This window comes from Bradysia coprophila, unplaced genomic scaffold (genome assembly GCF_014529535.1).
Source record: "Bradysia coprophila strain Holo2 unplaced genomic scaffold, BU_Bcop_v1 contig_232, whole genome shotgun sequence".
Lineage (NCBI taxonomy): Eukaryota > Metazoa > Arthropoda > Insecta > Diptera > Sciaridae > Bradysia > Bradysia coprophila.
Window position 1 is genome coordinate 8,373,303 of NW_023503493.1, and position 21,029 is coordinate 8,394,331.

Consider the following 21,029-nt stretch of genomic DNA (forward strand, 5'->3'; position numbering starts at 1 on the left):
CATCAATAACTCACCGAATTAGTTACCCCAAAAATCATTTCAATTTAAATGAGAAAATTTATTTTTATTTTGTGAATGAGTCGAAATTTCTTCGAGTCATACGTTTGGAAGAATTGATCGATTTTATCTGAAAATCACGGAATTTTATTGTTAGATTTTCCTCGTTTCCCTTCTCGAAAGTGTATAAATGGTATATGGTGTTGGTGTATGGTGCATGGAATGAAGAGAATGTAATATACTATGCACATACCAAATACGAATCCATAGTTCGTTATGTACCATACAGCATACCAAAAATTCTCATAAAATCCAGCATCGTAAAACTTGCGTATAATAATATTGCTGTGCTCTGCCACATAAAATCTGTACTAAAACGCCTGTGTATTACTTGTACACTTTGTACGTTACCTACTCCTCTAAAAGTATTTTTTTTTCGTTGTTTCTATACCAGCTACTCTCAGCAATAATAAATTTTGTACAGAAAATGCCTAGCATTCAATCGACTGTAAACTGAAACGAATGTGCCCAACGGAGTGTCATTTTGAGATAAGCTTCTTTCCTCATTGTTTGCTGTATTATTTCGGTTGATGTGGATGACGAGATATGTTTGTTAGATGATAGCGTTTGTATTTTTCACTCTTTTAAAAAAACTTTATTTTTTATTTTTCCACTGGGTTTAATCTTTGCCAGAGAACGGGTCGAATAATATGGACGAATGTCAGTGACATGAATATAAAAAATGGAATTTAATTTCAATCTCTTTCATTTTTATATGCATACGTTTCTTGGGCGGTTTTATCAGAGTGTTCGTTTTGGAGAAGGAACTGACGATCCAGATAAGAAGTAGCATAAAGACTTTAATTTCACATATTTTTAACGGAAGAAAAATCTTGGATTAATCTTTTGGAAATATGAGAACCCACACAATTCAATGGGTTATTTTTCGATTGCAAATCTTGTACTTCAATTTTTTTATCATTTTACTATAATAAAGGACCATATTACCCAGAGCTTGTCAGTATTTTTGTCGTGGTTATCAATAACAGATGAATAACAGATGAATAGCCGTATGTGAGAGGTTAGCATTTGATTAACTAGATCTGCAATCAATTCGCACTCTGTGCATCATACATAAATCTTGAATGAAACACATCTGGTCCTTCTTTTGTTAAGTCAAATAAAAAAATTCTTGAGCGAATAAGAGGTTTTCGGTCGACCTTATCAAATAGAGAAACCATTTCTGGGAATTGAATAGAAGACTTAACCTGTTAGAAGCGGAAAACGTGTTGCGATACATTCATTAAATCTGCAACTAAATTCGTTTAAATTACTACTTTGTGATTGATACGAAATCTTGTACTTCATTTGTTTTATCATACATTTGTATTTCTCAAATCTGTTACTTTTTTTGTTAGTCGCCGAAATTTTTTTTAATTGAAAATCTTTTACTTTCTTTGTGGCTCAGAGCTCAGCATTTATTTTTTGTCATCGTTCTCAGTAACACATGAGTAGCTTTTCATGAAAGGTTGAAATCGGAAGATGGCTACCGTAAGTATGATGGATGTATGTATCCCAGGCAAGATCCCAGGGGATTTAACGATTTTTAACAAACAAAACCCTCACCTCTCAATCAATACATTCATTGTTTTTCGGTTGAAACCAGTCTGCAGGACGTAGACACACTTTCTGTAATTTTGTTATGATTCAAAAGGCCTGCAGGCAAACCACTTCCATGCAATATTTATTTATTATTTAAAATGAAATTGTGCGTAGAAATCTCTACTGGTTAAGCTTAACAAAACATTAATTTCCCTATCGCTGCCGTTCATACCACACTCGTTGTTTGATTAGAACGATAAAGCGAATAAGATTGAAACTGAAAAAGGGTTCCATTGTGCGAAGAAAATGTTTTTTTTTGCAATGAATTGCCAGTAGTATAATACTCGTATGCATGTACAGCAAATGGAGCGGTACTTTTAAATCGTTCCCATCTCAAGCATTGATAGCGGATGGCGATATTTTGTGCGTTTATTCATGTTGTTGCATAAGTTTGCACACGGTGCAGTCACTGAGGACCACCCGCAATAGTCCATGTCTTTGCAGCTAGTTCATTGAAGACTTTCTTGCAAGACTTTTTTCTTGATTTTTTTTCTCGTTTGAGTTTAACCTTTACCTATTTAGATCAATCAACAACAAATCGTGCACTCGTAAATTTCAGTGGACACGGAACGTGTTCAGTTAATCGAATGTTTCGTCATTCATTAATCATCGGTAATTAAAACAACAGCTTGATTATTTGACCGAATCGTTGCTCTAGTTTTTTTCATTGTCTTATTAAGTGTGGGAACACATTGAATTTGTTTCTGCATTTATAATCCGCAAAGCTAGCGGTCCAGTCAAGCCAAATGGCTGTTCACCATTAACACTAAAATTCCTTTGATTGCCAAATTAATAAAAAAGAAATTTCTTCCACTTTCAGATTCACTAATGGGCTCAGCGTCCGAAGATGAAGATGACGACGAACCACACATAAGAGGACCATCGTTAGGATTAGGACCACTAGGACCTAATGGGCCTGATTCAGTGGGACCGATTGGCCCTTCCGATTTGTCTGTGCAAAGTATAAGTACGGACAGTAAAACAACTCACGACGATTCTGATCAGGTAAACGAATCACAATAATCAGGCTAAAAACAAACGAAATAACAATCCGCGTTCTGTAGGGTTCGCTTGATGGTGATCCAGACGGTCGGGGTGATTCACAAGCTGAAAATAAAAGTCCCGACGACGGAGCTAATGGATCAAAACGACGCGGACCTAGAACAACCATTAAAGCGAAACAATTGGAAGTGCTGAAGACGGCATTTAGTCAAACACCGAAACCAACGCGTCATATTCGAGAGCAATTAGCTAAAGAAACGGGATTGCCAATGAGAGTGATACAAGTAAGTCGATATTTTATTGGTCGTTTTTCTGGTGTTGGAATGAAAAGGAAAGATTTTTTACGACCATTTTCGTTGCGTTAGACATTTTTGTGTAATTATATACGTTGCGATGTTATGGCCTATAATTTCACTTAATTTTATGGATCATTTAAGACACCTAATAATAATTACGGTTTTATTGCACATGCACTTCACCTCATATCATTTAAAAGCAATTGAAATCGGAATCGATTGGAGATTTAATTTAATTATACTTCTGTGTCGGTTGTGTGTATAATATGCAATGACTGTATTTGCTTTAGTTTGAACCGTCAAATTGGAAGCACGCTTTACGAATGAATGTTATTGATTTCTTTTATTCGAATTTTCAACAACAACAAATATGTTCAATTTTCAAATTAACGTTAATGGGCGCCGATTATAATGGTTTTTATGGGATGGTGTGTAGCAGAAGGTTTTCTTTCTTACATTTTTTGACGAATGGTCACTTTTTAGTCAAAGCAATCTCGGTGGCAAAGGATTGGGAACTATTTGGATTTTACAACGTGTGTCACTTTATGGCTAAATCTAATACTTCTTTTGTTGAAAGTATCGTTAAGTGTTTGATGGTACATCTAGTACTTCTTTTTGTTTTATATACTTTTGGGTACACTAATCAGAGCTTGTCTTTCTTTCTTGTCTATGTTGTCGTTAACAGATGGTTTGAAAAAAAAAATCATTCATTTGTTCACATTCAAACATATGTGCAAACTTTGCTAATTTTCTATTTTTCTTTTGATATTTCGACAAGCACCTTTTTCAGTACGTGGAAACGGGCAACAAATTTCATTAATTTTCTGCCAGCTTATTACGCATCGGTCCAACTTAAAATGAACTGAAATCGTTAGGACATTTAAATGCCTGATGTCACTAAATGATCAAAGAAAACATTTTCAATGCTCGTTTTGGTCTTGGTGTCAATGTTGAAAAATCGTTTGTTCGAACGAATGTTTTCAGTCATATAGTGGTGGAATCGTGAAAATATTTCGTGAATTTTCGCGATTTTTCACCATTGTAATCATTGCAACCTCTAAACATCCAGGGCCAAGAGAGCTTTACTGAATAATTATGTTGTCGTTAGTTGGAGGACTCTTAGTTTCGAATGCACTTATAAGTTTGTTATGTTTTTTTCTCGTGGGGAATTCTATCGAGTTCAGAACTTATTATTCGGAATTTTAATCCTAAAAGTTCTTCTATTCGAAAATTGTAAGAATTTTAAGAATTTTTACAGTTGACGACTTTCAAATGAGTGATGCATTTTGTTTCAGCTGTTTTGCATACAATTAAATGTGCTAATACCTGCTTTTACGACAGAACAATGTACAGTACACTCATTCAAAACTTCAAAAACTTAATTCTTAAAATTCTTGAAAGCTCTCAAAAATTCCTATTTTTTAATTCCTACAGTGAACGACATCTCAAATGTCTCACTGTCAAATTTTTCTGAGAATTTTATTGTGTCATTGCAAATTCACAATGACATTCTCTGAAAAAAATGACAGTGAGACATTTGAGATGTCGTTCACTGTAAGAATTCTTTTAAAAAAATACTGATTACTGATATATAGGCCCCGTAAATTGATTATATATTGTTTCGAATTACTGCACTGTTTCTGTAGCTGTGTCAGCCAATGTATAAGTTCAGTCCTGCCTCATTTCGACCTTCCGAAATTAGTTCCAATAAAATTAAATTAAAATCAAAATGAAAAATTGCTCCATTTAGAAGTCCCATAAAAACATTGGAAAAGCTTCAAGCCTGAACTTAATAATAATTTAAAACCGAAAAACTATTATAAACCACCATCAACTTATTACACTCATCAATTCCCCCGATCGAATCGCACAAACTGATATTCCACATCCACACAACCAGTCCGAATGATCCATAAAACATCCATAAAAAAATTATTAAATAATTTTGTGAAACAATTATGAAATATAAAAGTGCATCCGATCCGTCGACGACGTTGGAACAGAAACAAAACGATCGCATACAAATTTTTATTATTTTGTTTCAAATTGTACGCTCATTATCTGTTCAATGATCGCGCCGGCTGTGGATGGATTTTTGATATAAGAAATAATTTTTTCTTGCAAAAAAAATTTTTTTTTTTCGAACAATCATTTTTTTGTGTTTTGTGTTCTTCGTCGACGTTTAAATGCATTTAAAGCCATAATCCGGACGACATGAAAAACTGATTTTTTTTCACAAAAATACCATAATAATAATGTACCAAGAAACTCTTTTGGCTGACGTTCACCAACCGAACGATCAAAAAAAAAAAATCGGTAACAACAGAAATATTAAATAAAAAAAATTGTTATGTACATTTTAATGATCTCTTTTATAAAAAACAACAACAACGACTAAAAAACAACAACCATAAAAAATCATAAACTCGGCTGTTTCGAAACATGATCACTCGTCTCGTGTGTTGTTTCTTTTTTTTTTCTTCAAAAGTTATACATACAACACAGATGATGATAGAAAATTATTGTTTTTTTTTCCTTCTTCTTCTTTTATTTAAAACTTTTATATGCATAAAAATTATGAAGATGATTTATGAAGTTTCTTTGTAAATTGACTAGACTCTCGAATGGATGACCGGGGCTCATATACATAAATAACAAATAAATTAAAATTAAAATATAAAAAAACAACCAAAAGGCAACGGTTTGATAATGTCTATGGATAATCTCAGAGAGTTATACAAGCCTTTAACCAGAGTCTTTGTATAATACGAAATGACCTACACTCAATTGATATCTCCAGTTCCTCCGGTTACCACAACGATACAAAAAAAAATGTTAATGTTCAAACAACAACAACAAGAAAAAAAAGCACAAACCAAAAACGCATCACCGAACGATATATATTTAATGTATATCATTCCAGTCATCACCGAATGTGTTTTTGGTTGTTTCAATATTTATCGAAACGTTCAAAACATTTACCAGTCCAACATTGATGATCTGATATTGTAATGAAACAGAACCGCAGAATCGTCGGACAGAGAGCGAGCATGTATTATGTGGAAGGGATCGTTATGGATAATATTTTACAAATGATTCAACCGAACAAATCATCTATGAAAAAGAAGAAAAATGATGAGTATGATGATCATTAAATTGACAAGGTCACGTTTGTGTATAATATTTTTTTTTGTTTTCGAATTTTACCTGGCGCTGACTGACTACGAACCACGATATTATGTCTAACAAATCAATAAATTATGAAACTGTTCGTTTAATGTCTATGATTATGTACGGATCGCGTTTTGACATCACTTGATCTATTGTCACAGAAAAAAGCATCTATTATTAACCGAACGGGATATCCGAACCCTTCCATTATCGCCCACATAATTGCGGGTCAATTAGGTGAATTTAAATAAATTATTTTGTTTCGATCACCCAAAGAATTTCACAAAAAACAATCGATCGGTTCTAAGAAAATTTTAATTTGACCGACGTTAGGTAGGCAACCACAGATTCGCGGCAGTACTTTTGATTTTTTTTAAACCTTCAGGTGTTTTGGAGTGAAAAGCTCTGGCCCAGTAAAAATGTGCAGCAATTTTATTATGGTACAGCAAGCGATATGAGGCAAAAGGATATGTTCACATATTACGTGACGCTATTTTGTAGAATTTTTGACAACATTTCCCATCCGTCACGAAAGGGTCAATTTTGACCCAAATTTGTTAGAACCGTCACCGAGACCGTCACGTTTCGTTGTACCCCATCACCCCATTATAGTGCGTGACGTAACATGTGAACAGCCCCGACTACCATAATAATAATTAAATTTTTAGAAGCAGAGATACTTACTTAGTCTACATTTGGGCGTATTGTATTGTATTTTCGCCTTTTTCTTTTTATTAAAATCCTTTTTGAAAAATGTGAGATGACAAAAACCATCACAAATGTATTAAATTTCGATTAAAAATAGATTTGTTTGCGGCAGTTCTGGGAAAGATCAACAGTTTGCTAAATTTTGCATAAACTGCTGAGGTTTCAACAAAAATGGTTCAACTGTCACAAACGAATCTATTTTTTATTGAACGTTATTGTCGTCTTACATTGTTCACAAAGGACATTTATCAAAAGTTATCAGCGAAAATACAATCATTAAAAACCGCCCTAATGTAGGCCTTTTAACAAAGCATACATTCCACACGCGTTTGAGACTAGATCATTACTAATACTAGTTTCACAGCTTATGCTTCTAGTCACGATAAACCCAGTCCCGTCTACGTAAGTGTGAATCGAATGCGGCTTCTCCCTGAAATGCTTTTGCCGGAAAGCCTTACGGAAGCTTTACATTCTTTTTTTCCACATTCAACTTAACTTCAACCGATTTAATCGGTACCGTTTTGTTACGAAACCTTACAATCGGTTGAAATTTGTCTGCGGTTGAGTTTTGCTAGTAGTTAATCGAGTAGAATTTCCAGTAGAAATGTCTTTATGTTGGGACACCCAACCCACCCAACTCAGTTCAAAGCAAATTATCACTATTTGAAAGGTCGTATTTAAAGAGAAATGAAACAGTTTTTATTTTGTTAAAAAGTTCTACTCCCAGTGGTCACAAAATATTGTGTGGTGGGACCCACTGGTGGGTAGACAATTAAAACTTTTTTTTTATAAAAATTTTCGGATTCGTTTTTCCGGTCCGGAAAAATCACCAAAGTTTGTGTGGTCAGAAAATTTCCCCATATTTTCACATACAAATTTTGATTACCCACCACCTTTCCCATACAATATTTTGAGACCAGTGTGACCAAAACTATGCAAAAGAAACACTCATTGCAGCTATTATATTTTGATGAGCATGTAATAAGACTTTGACTGACGCAAATGTAACTTCTGTGACAAGATAAAATTACTTCGCATGGGACATCATTTTGTTAAGCTAACATAAGCTACCGATGACAGTTGCAAACAAGTTAACAGCTAAAGTGTGTACGCATTAGATATGAAATTCAAACTATATTAACAGCAGCTAATTTCGACACTCGGTATTAAACCCTCCCTTCGCCACTTTCAATAAGAAGCCCTATGAATTAAAGCCAATTTTCGAACATAATAAAACCAATTTCGGTGTTTCTGAAAGCCACAACGTATTCATTATTACAATTTTTATTGTTGTTTTCTAACATTGAAAATGCTAAGGGGGATATAGACTTCTGTTGGGTTGCATTGAACCAAATTTTTGTTTTGTTCGATTCAAAAGTTTTTTTTTCTTCTTTTTTACATAATAACATTATCGAAGGCAAGTTTTATAGTAATCTACATCAAATACACACCATGCACCATCGAAACGGGGTCTCTTTCGAAAACAAAATTTTTATTCCAAAATTGTTCTCAATTTGCAAGTCATCGATATGATGCTGGTTCAGGTGACGCCACTATATCAGAAGAAATAAGAAAAATAATAATAAACGAAACGAAACTTACAATCGGCATGTTTATTGAACGGCAAAACAAAATAGATTTTTTTTCTATTCGTTGAAAGAAACTGAAGCTGAACCAGTGAGAGGTTAAAAGCTAGGCTAGGGAAAAAAACGTTGTGTAAGAAAAACCTTCTATACACACAACCGAGCGAATAGGTCCTGCAGCGGAACAAATTAAACTCGAACTCGATCACCTCCCGTGTATTTTATAATTATTGTTTTACAGAAAATTTTTGTGTATAGGAAATTGTTAATCAATATGTTATGGCCGAATGATGAGACTTTATATGAATGTAGTATATCTCTTTGAACATCAAAACAAAACAAAACAAAAAAAAGTTTTTTTTTTCTTTCGTCGAATGTTTTCTGTGGACGTACTGATGTACAGAAATGTAGGTTTATTTTCATTGTTTTTTTGTTGTTGTTTTTTTTTTCGGATGATGAAACTTTTTTTTTATTTATTTCGGGATGAGTGTTGAGTTCATTTTTTAAATAATTTGAAATGATTAGGCAAATTTTGTCAATAAATCTGTTTGCTTGATACGGTTTTTTTCTCTTCATTTTTTTTCCTTCTTTCGATTGATCTTATTGGCGTGTTAGTTAAGGTGTATTGCCGCATGGCTGAGAAATTTAATGGTTTAATTTAAAACAGCTCTCCGGTGTTTTTTTTCGTCAGGTTTTTTTTTGTATCTTTTATTGCTTGAAATTTCATTGTTATTTGGCTGAATATAGCAACTTATTAATGGTAGCTGTGTACACCGAATCTATCTAAATTATAAACCTCTCCTATTTTACGTTCAATTTTTCTGTCTACACTTTTCTTGTGGTTTGTGTATAAATATGAATAATCATTTGCGGTGTACCTTTCTTTGTGATTTCGTGTGTAATACACCGCTTCGACCTTCATGTGGTTAAATGTAATTAAAATTTCATGTGGAAATATCCATTGCTTAGATTACACAGTGCAGATAAATTCGTTTTTTTTCTTCGAATAGATTTTTAACGGGGTTTGACTGCTTCAACGGTGAAACGGTCAGCTAAGAAAGTTTTTCGTACTCTTTGTAAAGACTGAATCTTCACAAAAAGAAAAAGTTTGTGGCTGAATTTTTGCGATTGTTGTCGCAGTGGGTGGAGTAAATGATTCCATGATACCTACTAAGGCCTTGGCTGACGTAGTAGCTTGTAGGAGTAAAAAAAAATTGTTTCAATGATCGAAAAATACTCCAAACACCACTCGTCGACAGAGAAATCTGTAAAAAGTTTTTCATCGGTTTCCCTTAATATTTACGTAAAACGTCGCAAGTTTTCTCTGTAACACAACCAAAATCTAAAAAAAACTTTTAAATTCCAGCAAATTCTTCGAGTACTTTCCTCTAACATTATTCGCTCTTTTTGCCGAAATAATGAATTTTTATCGCTCATAGTTTATTGTTAATCGTTTATGTTGGTGGTACTAAATAGCCTCAATACAGACAACACACACTCTACGGATAATAGCGGCAGAGTCGAAATTTTGCTTGATTTTTGCAAGTGGTTCCAGGTGGTTCCGGGTGGTACCTGTGGTCCAATCGAAAAGTGATGTATGGAAGGTGCCCCTTATTTTTGATAATGTACAAGTCGTCCATAGATCATTTTGTCCAAAAACTTTAAATTTAGCCGATATAATTTTGGGTCATTTTGACTCTGCCGCTATTATCCGTAGAGTGTGTGTTGTTCGTATTGAGGCTATTTAGGTGGTACGTTACATATGTCGATTTTATCTTACCTGTTTGGTACTTCTTTTGTCTATCAAATGATGTTTTTGGATTCCTCATTACCTTTTAGAGCCAATTACTTGCAGCATGCTGCAATTATGCACAATATTATTAAACTCACCCAATATGGTGACAAATCCAATAAGATTTAAAGCATTTCTTTGAAAGAGGCAAAAAACATTTTAGCAAAATTGCCATTCCAAGAGCGTAAATTTTATTAAATCTTCGATTAAGTTCTTTTCTTTACCGCGATATATATCCATTATTGCCTATTAACAGTCACTTAATGTTTAGCATTTTATTGCGATTATTATTTCCAACCCGCCGGGAGATGCAAATTTTGTTTCTCTAAAACAATATCTCACATTTTGGAATGAACGTTCGCCGATAATTTATAACGAATGAAAATTTGTTTTTTTCCTTCTCTCGTTCCAATATTTATCCAAATTGTTTATATCACAACGACAAACAAAAACTGAAATTTATTATCGCCTATCATTCTCTGGTCATTATCACATGCGGCAATAAGTTTTTGATCCCCGATAATATTGGAATAACAAAAGTTTTCGCACCATAGGGGGTCTTCCATGCTCAAAAGCAAATGACAGTTGTCGGCGCCGCCCCTAACTGCATGATGTCATGTACTTCTCAGCTAAAATGTTGTTGAATTTCAGTGTTTTTATTTCTCTTTTATTAATATTTTTTGCTTCGAATTGCTTGAGAGTTGTTGTGTTTTATGAAAGTGGAACTATTACAATTGTGGAACAGTAACGAGGTATATGATAAAGTTGTGATTATATGGAGCTGTTCTTTAATAAAGCAATAAATGTTATGCCTTTTTTCTCCGGTTTGTCCGTCGTGTATGTCGTTTATTTTGAAGCGTTTTTCAATGATGACTTCACTTACTTTTTTGTGTTGAAATTAGTCCAATTAACGTTAATGATATCTGGCCTCTAAGGATTTTATCTGGTCAGATTCTATTTTAAAATCAGGTCGGAATACTAAATCTAAAGAGTTACGGTTTTACACGTAGACCGTTAGTGAATCGTAAGATTAATGAAAACAAATACATTTTTCTTATCTAACGAAGATGTTGAGAATGTAATCGCTCGTTGTCTTTGAGTGCATCGTTCATTAACAGTGAGCAAGAACCCATTGAGAGTGAAGGTAGACATTGTCTCCGTGTCTCTACTCAAAGTAGAAATGTAACGGACCGAGAACCTGTTTCCATATCAGTCTCATATTATTGCTCAACCGGAAACGAAAAGACCAATGTCCTCTCTAGCCCATTTAATTGACTCATGTCACAGTTAGCTTCGGTGCTAGAGGAAGCACTGGAAAAAATATTGTTTCATACGAGGGGGAAACAACAACGGAAAATCATGTCTCACCATTCGCATTCGAATGCCATTCGCTCACATTCTCCATTCATTCGCTCATATTTTCCCGTCGTTAGCTCCATTTATTCGCTCATATTTACCGTTTATTCGCTCATACTTTGCTTTCGTTCGTTCCTATGGCGAATGCAGCCTGTCCCTTCATTCGCTCCTGTTGTTTCCCCCTCGGTTCCATATATTTTTAAGGGCTACTACGCCTTAGCAAGAGGATCCCGAGTGTATATCTCATCCGTAACAGATTGGTATGAAATCCGACGTTCATTTCAGTAAATGAACGGTCAAGAAAATAGTGAGCAGATGCCAAAGCCAATAAATCGTTGCTCCTAACACATAAAACATAATGTGAAACGACTATTCAATAGTCATTGTTGCCCACGGCAATGCGGGAACAATTTTGAGCAAATAACTGCTAAATGACTACTGCTTCAATTTTAATCCGAGAAAAAAGAGTAAAAAATGATTTATTAATGTTTTCGTTCCACTACAAAAGCTACAAAGAAACAATATGCCAAAATAAGACACAAAAACGAACAACCAATTGAATGTAATATGCGTTCAAAATCCACTCCTACAATTTCAACCTCATTGTTACAATGTTTCTGTGTTGTGACCGCCACAATGGAGTATATTATTGTATATCTCAACGACATTGCAAATTTACATTGTTTTTACGTTTTTTTTCATTTCATTTTTGATTGAGAGATAATCTCACGTAGAATGAATTTTGAAAACGGAGCTTAGTCAAGCGTTTTACATAGTAATACACCTTTAGCTTGCTGAACCACAATAACCTACATAAATGTTTATTGGCGAAACTAATTGGGCTTTGTCAAGTAGAGTAGACCGATGCGTCGATAAAATCGTTCAGCTAACGACAACTTAATACAGTCAAATGAAATGGGTAAATCTGCCGATTTTTCTCGTTGTATATTGACAGCATGGTCAGTAGAAAAATGTAGGAATTTTGTCAACAATTGGAGACTTGCAAGCTCATTAAACGATTCGTGGAGGAAAATGACATTTCATTCATTTATCACCGTTTCAAACAGGCTGACGTTGCCAATAGAAGTTTTGTTTTTGAAGAATTAAAACAAAGAAAACATCGTAAGCCTATTCGAAACTCAGTTTCAACGAATTAAAATTCATTTTTCATATAATTCGCTAAAATTTGACATGTCCCGTTTCTACATATAATGTTTTTCAACCTTCTCCTCATTAACCGAAAAAAGGCTAAGATCGGAGTGTCCACCAAACGGCCATTCGGGCGTTGAATGGTTCAAAGTTGGTAAAAAACCCTTCTTTCATGCAACAAATAAGAAAGCCTGGCTATTGCAAATCTGCGCTTCGACAGATTATTTTTCCTTTTCTTAATGGACATTGGTGACAATTTCGCGGTTTAATAAAGACCGAATGTTAAGACTTGTGCTCCGTTCGGAGCAGTAGCATTTTTTCGATACGTACGTAACTCATGCACTTAAAGACAATGTAAACTTTCTCAAATTTCCTTCATACGAAAAAAAAGCCCACAGACCAAATTGAAAATATTTCATCTCGCAGTTAAGTTGTGGTTTTTCGCTGTAAGAGAAAATAATGAAACTCGAAAAATATGTTGCTTTTTTGCGCTAAACACCAAGGCCACAAATAAACATAAAAATTTGCAATAAAAACAGCTTTACAACATCCCATTAAAACGAGCTCCACACTCACAAAAAAAGAGCAAGCAGAGCTAGTACAGTGTGCACACTCGGATTGCTACGCTCGAGATGATGAAGAAGAAAAAAAAACCAAAAAATCCATTTCTTTAGTTATAAATTTGAAATACATGAACTGTATTGGAATGGTTGGTATATATGTACGGTTGATGGTAAATTAACATATTAAACCGAAGAAAAATGGGTATACCACAGAGTTATGGAATATAAATCATCTTCACCGTTCGACCATTTCGAACATGCAACATTAAAGTCTACAAGCATTTAATGCCACATCTCTCATCATCGTATGCACACACAAAAAAATGTTTTTGGTTTTTTTTCTCTGGTTCGTCTTCGATAATTCAGAGCTCTTTTTTATCTATTTTCCATAAATTTAAAATAATATTTTTATCGTTGACCACTCACGGAACATAGGTACATTTTATCCCAATTTTTTTTTTCTTCGTTCGTTCGTTCTTCTTTTAAACAAATTTTTATGTTCATTTCGAATGACATAAGAGCGAAGAGCGGTGTCTATCAAACGAATAACTTTGTCGTGTGTCAAGGAACTGAGAATACCGAAAAAACCATAGGGGAGTCGTTGGTTAATCTTCTTTTTTTTCCTCTCGTCTTTCTTTGAATGTCTTACTGGTATGGATTGTGCCTTATTCTGGTATTTATCGAAATACGTATAACATAGCATGATGGTGAGCATGTTACCTCTATTTATTAAAATATCACAGATAAACCATTTTTTTCCTTCTGCATTCTCACAAGTGTTAAGATCAAAAAACCGCTGTCACCTGCTACTTTAAAATGTTAACATGACACTTTTGGGTTAAATTTATGGAATTATATGTAACATCTCTCTAGTTTTTAAGTGTTCTACATGGGACACAGTGTTCGTATCAATTGTATGGAATGGGTTTATTAGCTGTAAACATGCGGTAGATTGCGGTGGATATATGATACGATATTATCGTGCAGTTAAGTGTGAAATCTGTTTATTTTTTTCTGTCGGGGTACTCGAAAGGATAAGAAGGTTTGAATTTTGGTTTCTTGTCGGTCGAACTGTGAGAAATGCCTTGAGTCATTTAATTTATTGAAGAAATCATTTTTTATGGAAAAGTCGAGGGAAGAACATTATTATTCTGGTAGCTCTGACGGTCAGCTATAATCTGTTGTTGTTATTTTGTCGGATGGATAAATACATGGGTCGTTTTTATTCGTTCAAGTATTAGAGGGGGAAAATAAGTCGACAAACAAACGGAATTCTATAAAGATGCAATCGAATAAAGATGCTCAGCTAACTTATCAATTGCAAAAAGTGCTTCCGTTCTAAGCGCAAAAAAGGGACATCCACAACGTGTAGAACGTCAAACATGCCATTGTGTATAAACACATCTAACGGGTCATAAACGACATCGTTCAATATCATTAAACATGCTAACACATGCAGCAATGTGGTGAGGTACCACAAATCAAATTTAACCCAATGATAGTACACGTACAAGTGTATGCAGGACAAGTGGGGAACCTTTTTGATTTCCTCACTCAAGCATATGTGAGGTGTTTTGTTTGAGATTAGCACCATTAGAAGAGAAGCAAAACATTGGCTAACTAAACAATATTTACGTAACTGCACTGCAAAAAAATTCATTCTCCATTTTGCTTTCCTCAATATTCATTCAACCAGACCGGGCCTATTTTAGATAAAAATTTAATGAAATTCCCGAAATTTATCAAAAATTTGCTGAATGTCCCAATTTTTATCGAAAACGATTTTTGGTAAATTTCGATAAATTTTGGCAATTTAATGCTCGGAACAGGTCAGGTTTTGACCTGACCTGAACCTGAACTGAACAAACCTGATATATTCAGGTCAGCTTCAGGTCGAACCTGAAATTTTCATTCAGGTTCAGGTCAGATTCAGGTCAAAATATTTCAGGTTCAGGTCGAACCTGAAATGTATTATTCAGTAAACAGGGGCCTCCAGAAAACTTCCAACGATCTTATGTCTTATTTCTCAATCTACTATCGAAAGTACAATCTTGTTTCCTGATGCATAAAGTAGTTTAAGCTTCTAAAAACAAACTAGCAAACGACCATAATTAGGTGAAAAATCGACAAACACAAGAAGTCTAATATTTTCACTTAAATTGGATATTAATCTTCGATGTAATTGTTTCTTTGTTTGCCGTTTAATTGTTTAGTTTTTTTTTCGTTTTGTCTTGGATCAGTTTGCGTGCGCGAACAAATTACAAATAAAAAAAATTATTGTTTTCCTTTCTAATAAGTCTCCATTGTGTTCATCATAATGCACTGCATAGTGAAGCGGTACGGTGTATATAACATCGCATTATGTATTTCATAACTAAACCAATATTGAATGTATACCATGTTAAGTGGATGTTGGTTGTTAGAGGATTAGGGTGCACTGATTTTCTCTATTTCGTGTGTCGAAATGAGTACGGAGAACAAGTATTTGTTGAGCGAAAATAGCTATAAATTTTCAATAGAAATGATGCATACAGAGAAAATCTTGTACTTCATTTGTTTTAACATTCATTTTACTGTATAAGACCTGATTTGACCGAGCTCATCGCTTATTTTGTTTATGTAGCTGCCGTTAACATATGATCACTCATCTCTTTCTAATATTTAAATTTCCATCTTTAATCCACCATACTATCCGTTGCACACATAATTTCTCGAAATATTAATTTTCCTGGTGGCATGACAAAACGATATTATGTTTACAATGTGATACAAGAGAGAGTGCAACAAAAAGACAATGGATTTATGTGTACGACTATTACAAAAGCAAATATACTTGAGCGTTCGAGTGTTTTTTTGAAGTTGAACTTGAATGGAAAACTGCCCCCTTGCTATAGCTAAAGAATGACCACATGAATGACATGATATATGCACTCGGTATAACGATACTGGCACGCAGATTATAGTAGAATTTTTTCTTTTTTTTTTGTTGCTGTTCGATGTTAGAAAATGATAAATATGTTTTCGCCAATGCACCGATTAAATCGTCTCTTTTTCTTTTTCGCTTTGTGTACGTTTGTGGCACTTAATAAACATTGTGTAGGGTCAGAGTGAGGGGGGAATTCGAACAGAATTTTTTTTTAGTTCTAAAACCATTCACACAAAATTACATACAGCACCCATTGTATCGAAGCACAGGTGGCATTTAGACATTTCATCGGTTGAACAGTTGCGTGATAGAGCAATTCAGGGAAAAGAAAAAATTATCGAAAATTGACTACAAATTGCCTGTTTATTTGTAAATATTAATGCTGTTGCTTTTAAAAATAGAGTGTACACTGTACATGCACGATGCGCGTTCATTTGTCCCATTAATTTTTCAATTATTTATGGCCAGTCATTTACAGGATAAGATCAAAACGTTATTTCGGTTAGTCAAATTGTTAACGCAAAATATTTTCTCCGTTTCAGGTTTGGTTCCAAAACAAACGATCGAAAGAGCGACGACTCAAGCAGCTGACAAGTATGGGTCGCGGTCCATTCTTCGGTGGTGCCCGGAAAATGCGCGGTTTCCCAATGAATTTGTCGCCTGGTGGTTTGGACGATGGTCCGCCCGGATTTCCGTACTTTGCCAGCGAAGGGAAATTTGATTTTGGCTATGGCGGACCACCGTTCCATCCGCATGATGGACCATTCTTTCCGGGCCATCCAAACGGACCAATGCCGTTCAATATTCCAGGTAAAGGCATTATATGTATGTACATCATTTATCCTACAATTTATATTGATGTTTGTCGTTTGTCATGCATTTATTACCATGCAACTGGCACAGATCAGCATGCTCTTGCAGTTGCAGTGCACTCAATTGAAAATAGAAATGTTCATTTTCTATGCAAAATTCTTGATCCGCAAAGATCAGATATACAAATGGGGATTTCCATGACCTGTCCCATGATGAACGAAATTTCGTTTTGAAATATATGGAACTTTCCTCAGGGCAACGTTCACCGAACCGTATTCTCTGAACCGAATTCAGAAGAATTCAAGAATATTGAGTCGAGTTGATCCAATAAGAGTCTAATAGATATTTGAGGAAACGGTGTCAAACCTCTGCGTGAAAATGTCATACAGTCAGAGGCAGTGAAATTTTAGCATAAATTTGCTTCAGCTGTTTTTCAGCCACACATATAATCAGTCACTGTTTATACCGTGTAACACGGTTGAAGCTGCTACATGCACGCGCGTGATAGTGGTAAAACCGTATAAACAGTTTTCATTTTTGAAAAACAGGTGAATCAAATTCATGCTAAAATTTCACTGCCTTTAACTGTAAATATTCAGTGAAAAAGTTCTCAAATGGTCACACAGTATTTTGAGTAGTCGGTGACCTCTCAGGATCGCTTCATACATTTGGTCAGTTAATATTCATAGCTCAGTGAATAGTCGCTACCTATTGTCCAATTCGTTACATCTTCTTGGTAGTATTTAGTCATCAAAATCGTTAACAGAACTATCAAATTCAAGAGAGCGGACAGACAGCAATTGAAGCATTGACAATAATCCTCGACAAAATCTGTGGATTTATACCTGTTGATGCCTATTGTTTACGCTGTGAAAATAGGATATGCTCCTTCTCACCTCGTCTTCTAATAGTACTTGTAACATGAAAGATTTTATGTTAAGACACTTTGTGTATTCTAGCAGGATATGCAAAGAATCTACTACTTCTCTAGATCAAAGTATTATCAAAGATTGAAGAAAAGCTCTGATTAAATCTTGCTATGTAAGACCACCATAGCCACAGCTCATTTTTGTCATCGCTTTCGTAAAGGGATAACCTACGCGTCTATAAATAGATTTTTTGCACGGTCAATATTCTATAACTGTCTAGAAGAAATTCAACGAAAAAGAAAAATCAATTTCCTTACACCGAAAAACTAATTTCTCTTCCAGGGGGTCCAATGGATCACGGCGGTCCAATACCAATGGTCAACGATTTCGGTGGCTTGACGCCCGATTCGAGTTTTCTGAATCAACCGGGTGGACCAGGCGGCGGTTCCGATCATTTGCTGAACGGACCACGAGGCGGATCACCCGAGTTCATGAATTCCGGCAACTTTTCCGAACCACAAAATATGCAAAACGAAGGATTGGTTTGGTGAAATTGATATAAAAATTCGGATAAAGATGATGATGATGCTGATGTTGACGACGAGATTTTGTGTAGAGACTCTGTCGTTTAAAACTCGGTGTAACATTAATTTGTTTTTGTTTTTTTTTTTGTTCATTCGTGGTTGGTTTATTATTGTATACGTTCAATGGTTGTTTTTATTTTCCGACGCTACCGAATTGCATACTCTTCGGCGTATGCTTATTTGGAATGAAACGTGGAGCCTCTATACTTTGTGAATAATAATATAATGATAAGAAAGAAATGAAAACTCCTTATTTATGTGTTAATTTTACTACAGACAATTCAAATTCCTATTAAAATTTAGTTGCAAAAAATGTCCTTGTTGAATTTAATTTATAACTTCGATCGTCTTTTACAGTGAAAGTCAACCGAATTAGTGTCGCAGGTGGCTTCAGCTGTTTTACCAGCTGATACACTCATACTATCGCACTATATTTTTGACACCACTTTCCCCATTGTTCGACCTCGTTAAATATACAGTCCATTATCGATAGTCCTTGCATTTCTTCGAAAGAAAAAAAAAATCAAAAACTTAAGAGAAAATTAAATTTGAAACGCAACTCTGGGACGTTTGTCCACTGGTTAAAATGTCGCATCGGTTGATAGCAAGTACTATTTTCTTGAAAAATGTTTTCCCAGACTTTCCCTTTTTTGAAGAAAGTTCGAGAACCTAGCTGATAACACCTCTAAAATAGCAATAGCATCTGCATTTCTACCGGACAAATGTAGAAAAAGCCGCTGCTCTCTGAAAACATTGTTCATCAAAGACAATGACGAGTACAGGAATCACAATATAAACGTAAAGTTCCTTAAAACAAATGCATTTTAGGCTTGAGTGGTACTCTAAATATGGTACTGAAACTGTACAGTGTATCATACAAATTACACTGTAAAAAAATGTTCATGCAAAAAAGTACTCTATTTGGTAGCTGTTACTGCGATCACGGATCACTCATGCAGTGCGTCGCAAAAACAAAAAAAAACGAGTTGACAGTTCCGTTGACAGTAAATCACAGAAAAAAATATCGCTGACGCAGGGCTAACTGTAAAAAATTCGTGAAGTAGATAAGCAATTTATTAACTCCTGCAGCTATGACTTATAATTTTGTTCCAAGTAACTGTAAACACGAATTTTCGCTGGCCGAAAGAACACGATTTCATCCAAAGAGATCGCTTTACATATAAATACTCTATGAGATTAGGTGTCTGTGGATGAAATTTCACAGTAATTTGATAATCCGTATGGCCTTGGAACAAACCTATACACTCTGTAAAGACATTTATGGGTCAATCCGTCATCGTCCATGTTGTATATTCAATTTTGCATCCTTTTCAAATAACGCATGTGAAACATAAACAAATGCTGTTGCTTATACGACAATAAGCAACTGGTGTTGGAGTGAAAGAGAAAACATATTCTCGGCAATGTGTGATTATATGAGTTGACCAGGTGGTATAACAGTTTAGCAAATTGAGACACAAATTCGGTTGACATTAACTGTAATTGACGAAGAAATTAATTTAATTTTTTGTCGTTTAGTTTTTAAAAATAATTTCAACGATAACTTGGCCAAAATACTTGTATAAATTTCGTATAAATAATTCTAAACTATGATTTGTAGACGTAAAACATGCAATGTGTAAATATTTATAAAATGAAAAGAATTAAACAAAATAATTGAGAACACAAAACGAGAAAACAGTAAAAAATAACTCAGAATCCCAGTACATTGTGTAAATGACGAACAAAAAATAAGAAAGAGAAAATATTTAAATGAAGAGAAGCTTTTTAAAAAGACAAAGTAATTTGTATAAACTTTACGTGCATTTTGGGCTCTGACCACTAAACTAGGACAAAATGTTTTTTTTTTTTTTTCATTTAATTTCCTCTTTTCATTTGTTGTGTGTATAAATGGAAAATAATTGCAAAAAATTAATTATCAAAATAACATGATTTGCAGCCACACGAAAATCATAATGCTAGTTTGATGACAACGTTTTTATTGTACATAAAGAAATTATTAAAGAAAAAAAAATGAGATACTGTAAACAAAAATAACTGTCAGCGTATTTCTTCTTATCCATCGACATCGTGACTCTCCTTGCAGACATAGTGCATTAATTTCGTCTAGAATATCATCGTTTCCTGTGCAATTTCAATCACGATCTGGCATAAATATAAATTCCGCTTTCCTCTCTCTCTGTTTATAATCGATTTTGCTGTTTGCTTACCTACTTATATAGTTCGGAATCAATATGAATACATTTATTAATGTCTTTGTTAATTTAATGTACCGGCGGCACACTGTACCCGAGTCTTCCGAGCTATCCCAGGAACGATTTCGTTTCGTAATGAGCTTTGACCAGTCCTCTCACAGCTTTATAAAAAAAAATATTTTCTAATTTTTCCTTATTTTTATAAAAACCTTCTTATTCTTCCTTATTTTATTAAAAAATCCTTATTTTCCTTATTTTTCGTAAATTTCATCGACTGAAATCAAAATTAAGAAAAAAAATCGCTGCGCGGCAAAAATAACAATTTTACTGGAGCAGAACTTC

General features: G+C 34.4%; 1 protein-coding gene across 2 annotated transcripts in view; it reads left to right on the forward strand.

The window, feature by feature from the left end:
• LOC119076410 (LIM/homeobox protein Lhx1) overlaps window positions 1-20,525 on the forward strand; it is a 56,117-nt gene extending 35,592 nt beyond the window's left edge. The window contains exons 4-7 of one of the 2 annotated variants that reach the window (XM_037183142.1): window positions 2,480-2,664; window positions 2,724-2,945; window positions 16,748-17,030; window positions 18,230-20,525. In XM_037183142.1, coding sequence (XP_037039037.1) covers window positions 2,480-2,664; window positions 2,724-2,945; window positions 16,748-17,030; window positions 18,230-18,438 — 899 coding nt within the window. In that variant the 3' untranslated portion in view covers window positions 18,439-20,525. The remainder of the gene's footprint in view (window positions 1-2,479; window positions 2,665-2,723; window positions 2,946-16,747; window positions 17,031-18,229) is intronic. The other variant, XM_037183143.1, reaches the window with a different exon arrangement.
• The last annotated feature ends 504 nt before the right edge of the window (window positions 20,526-21,029 follow it).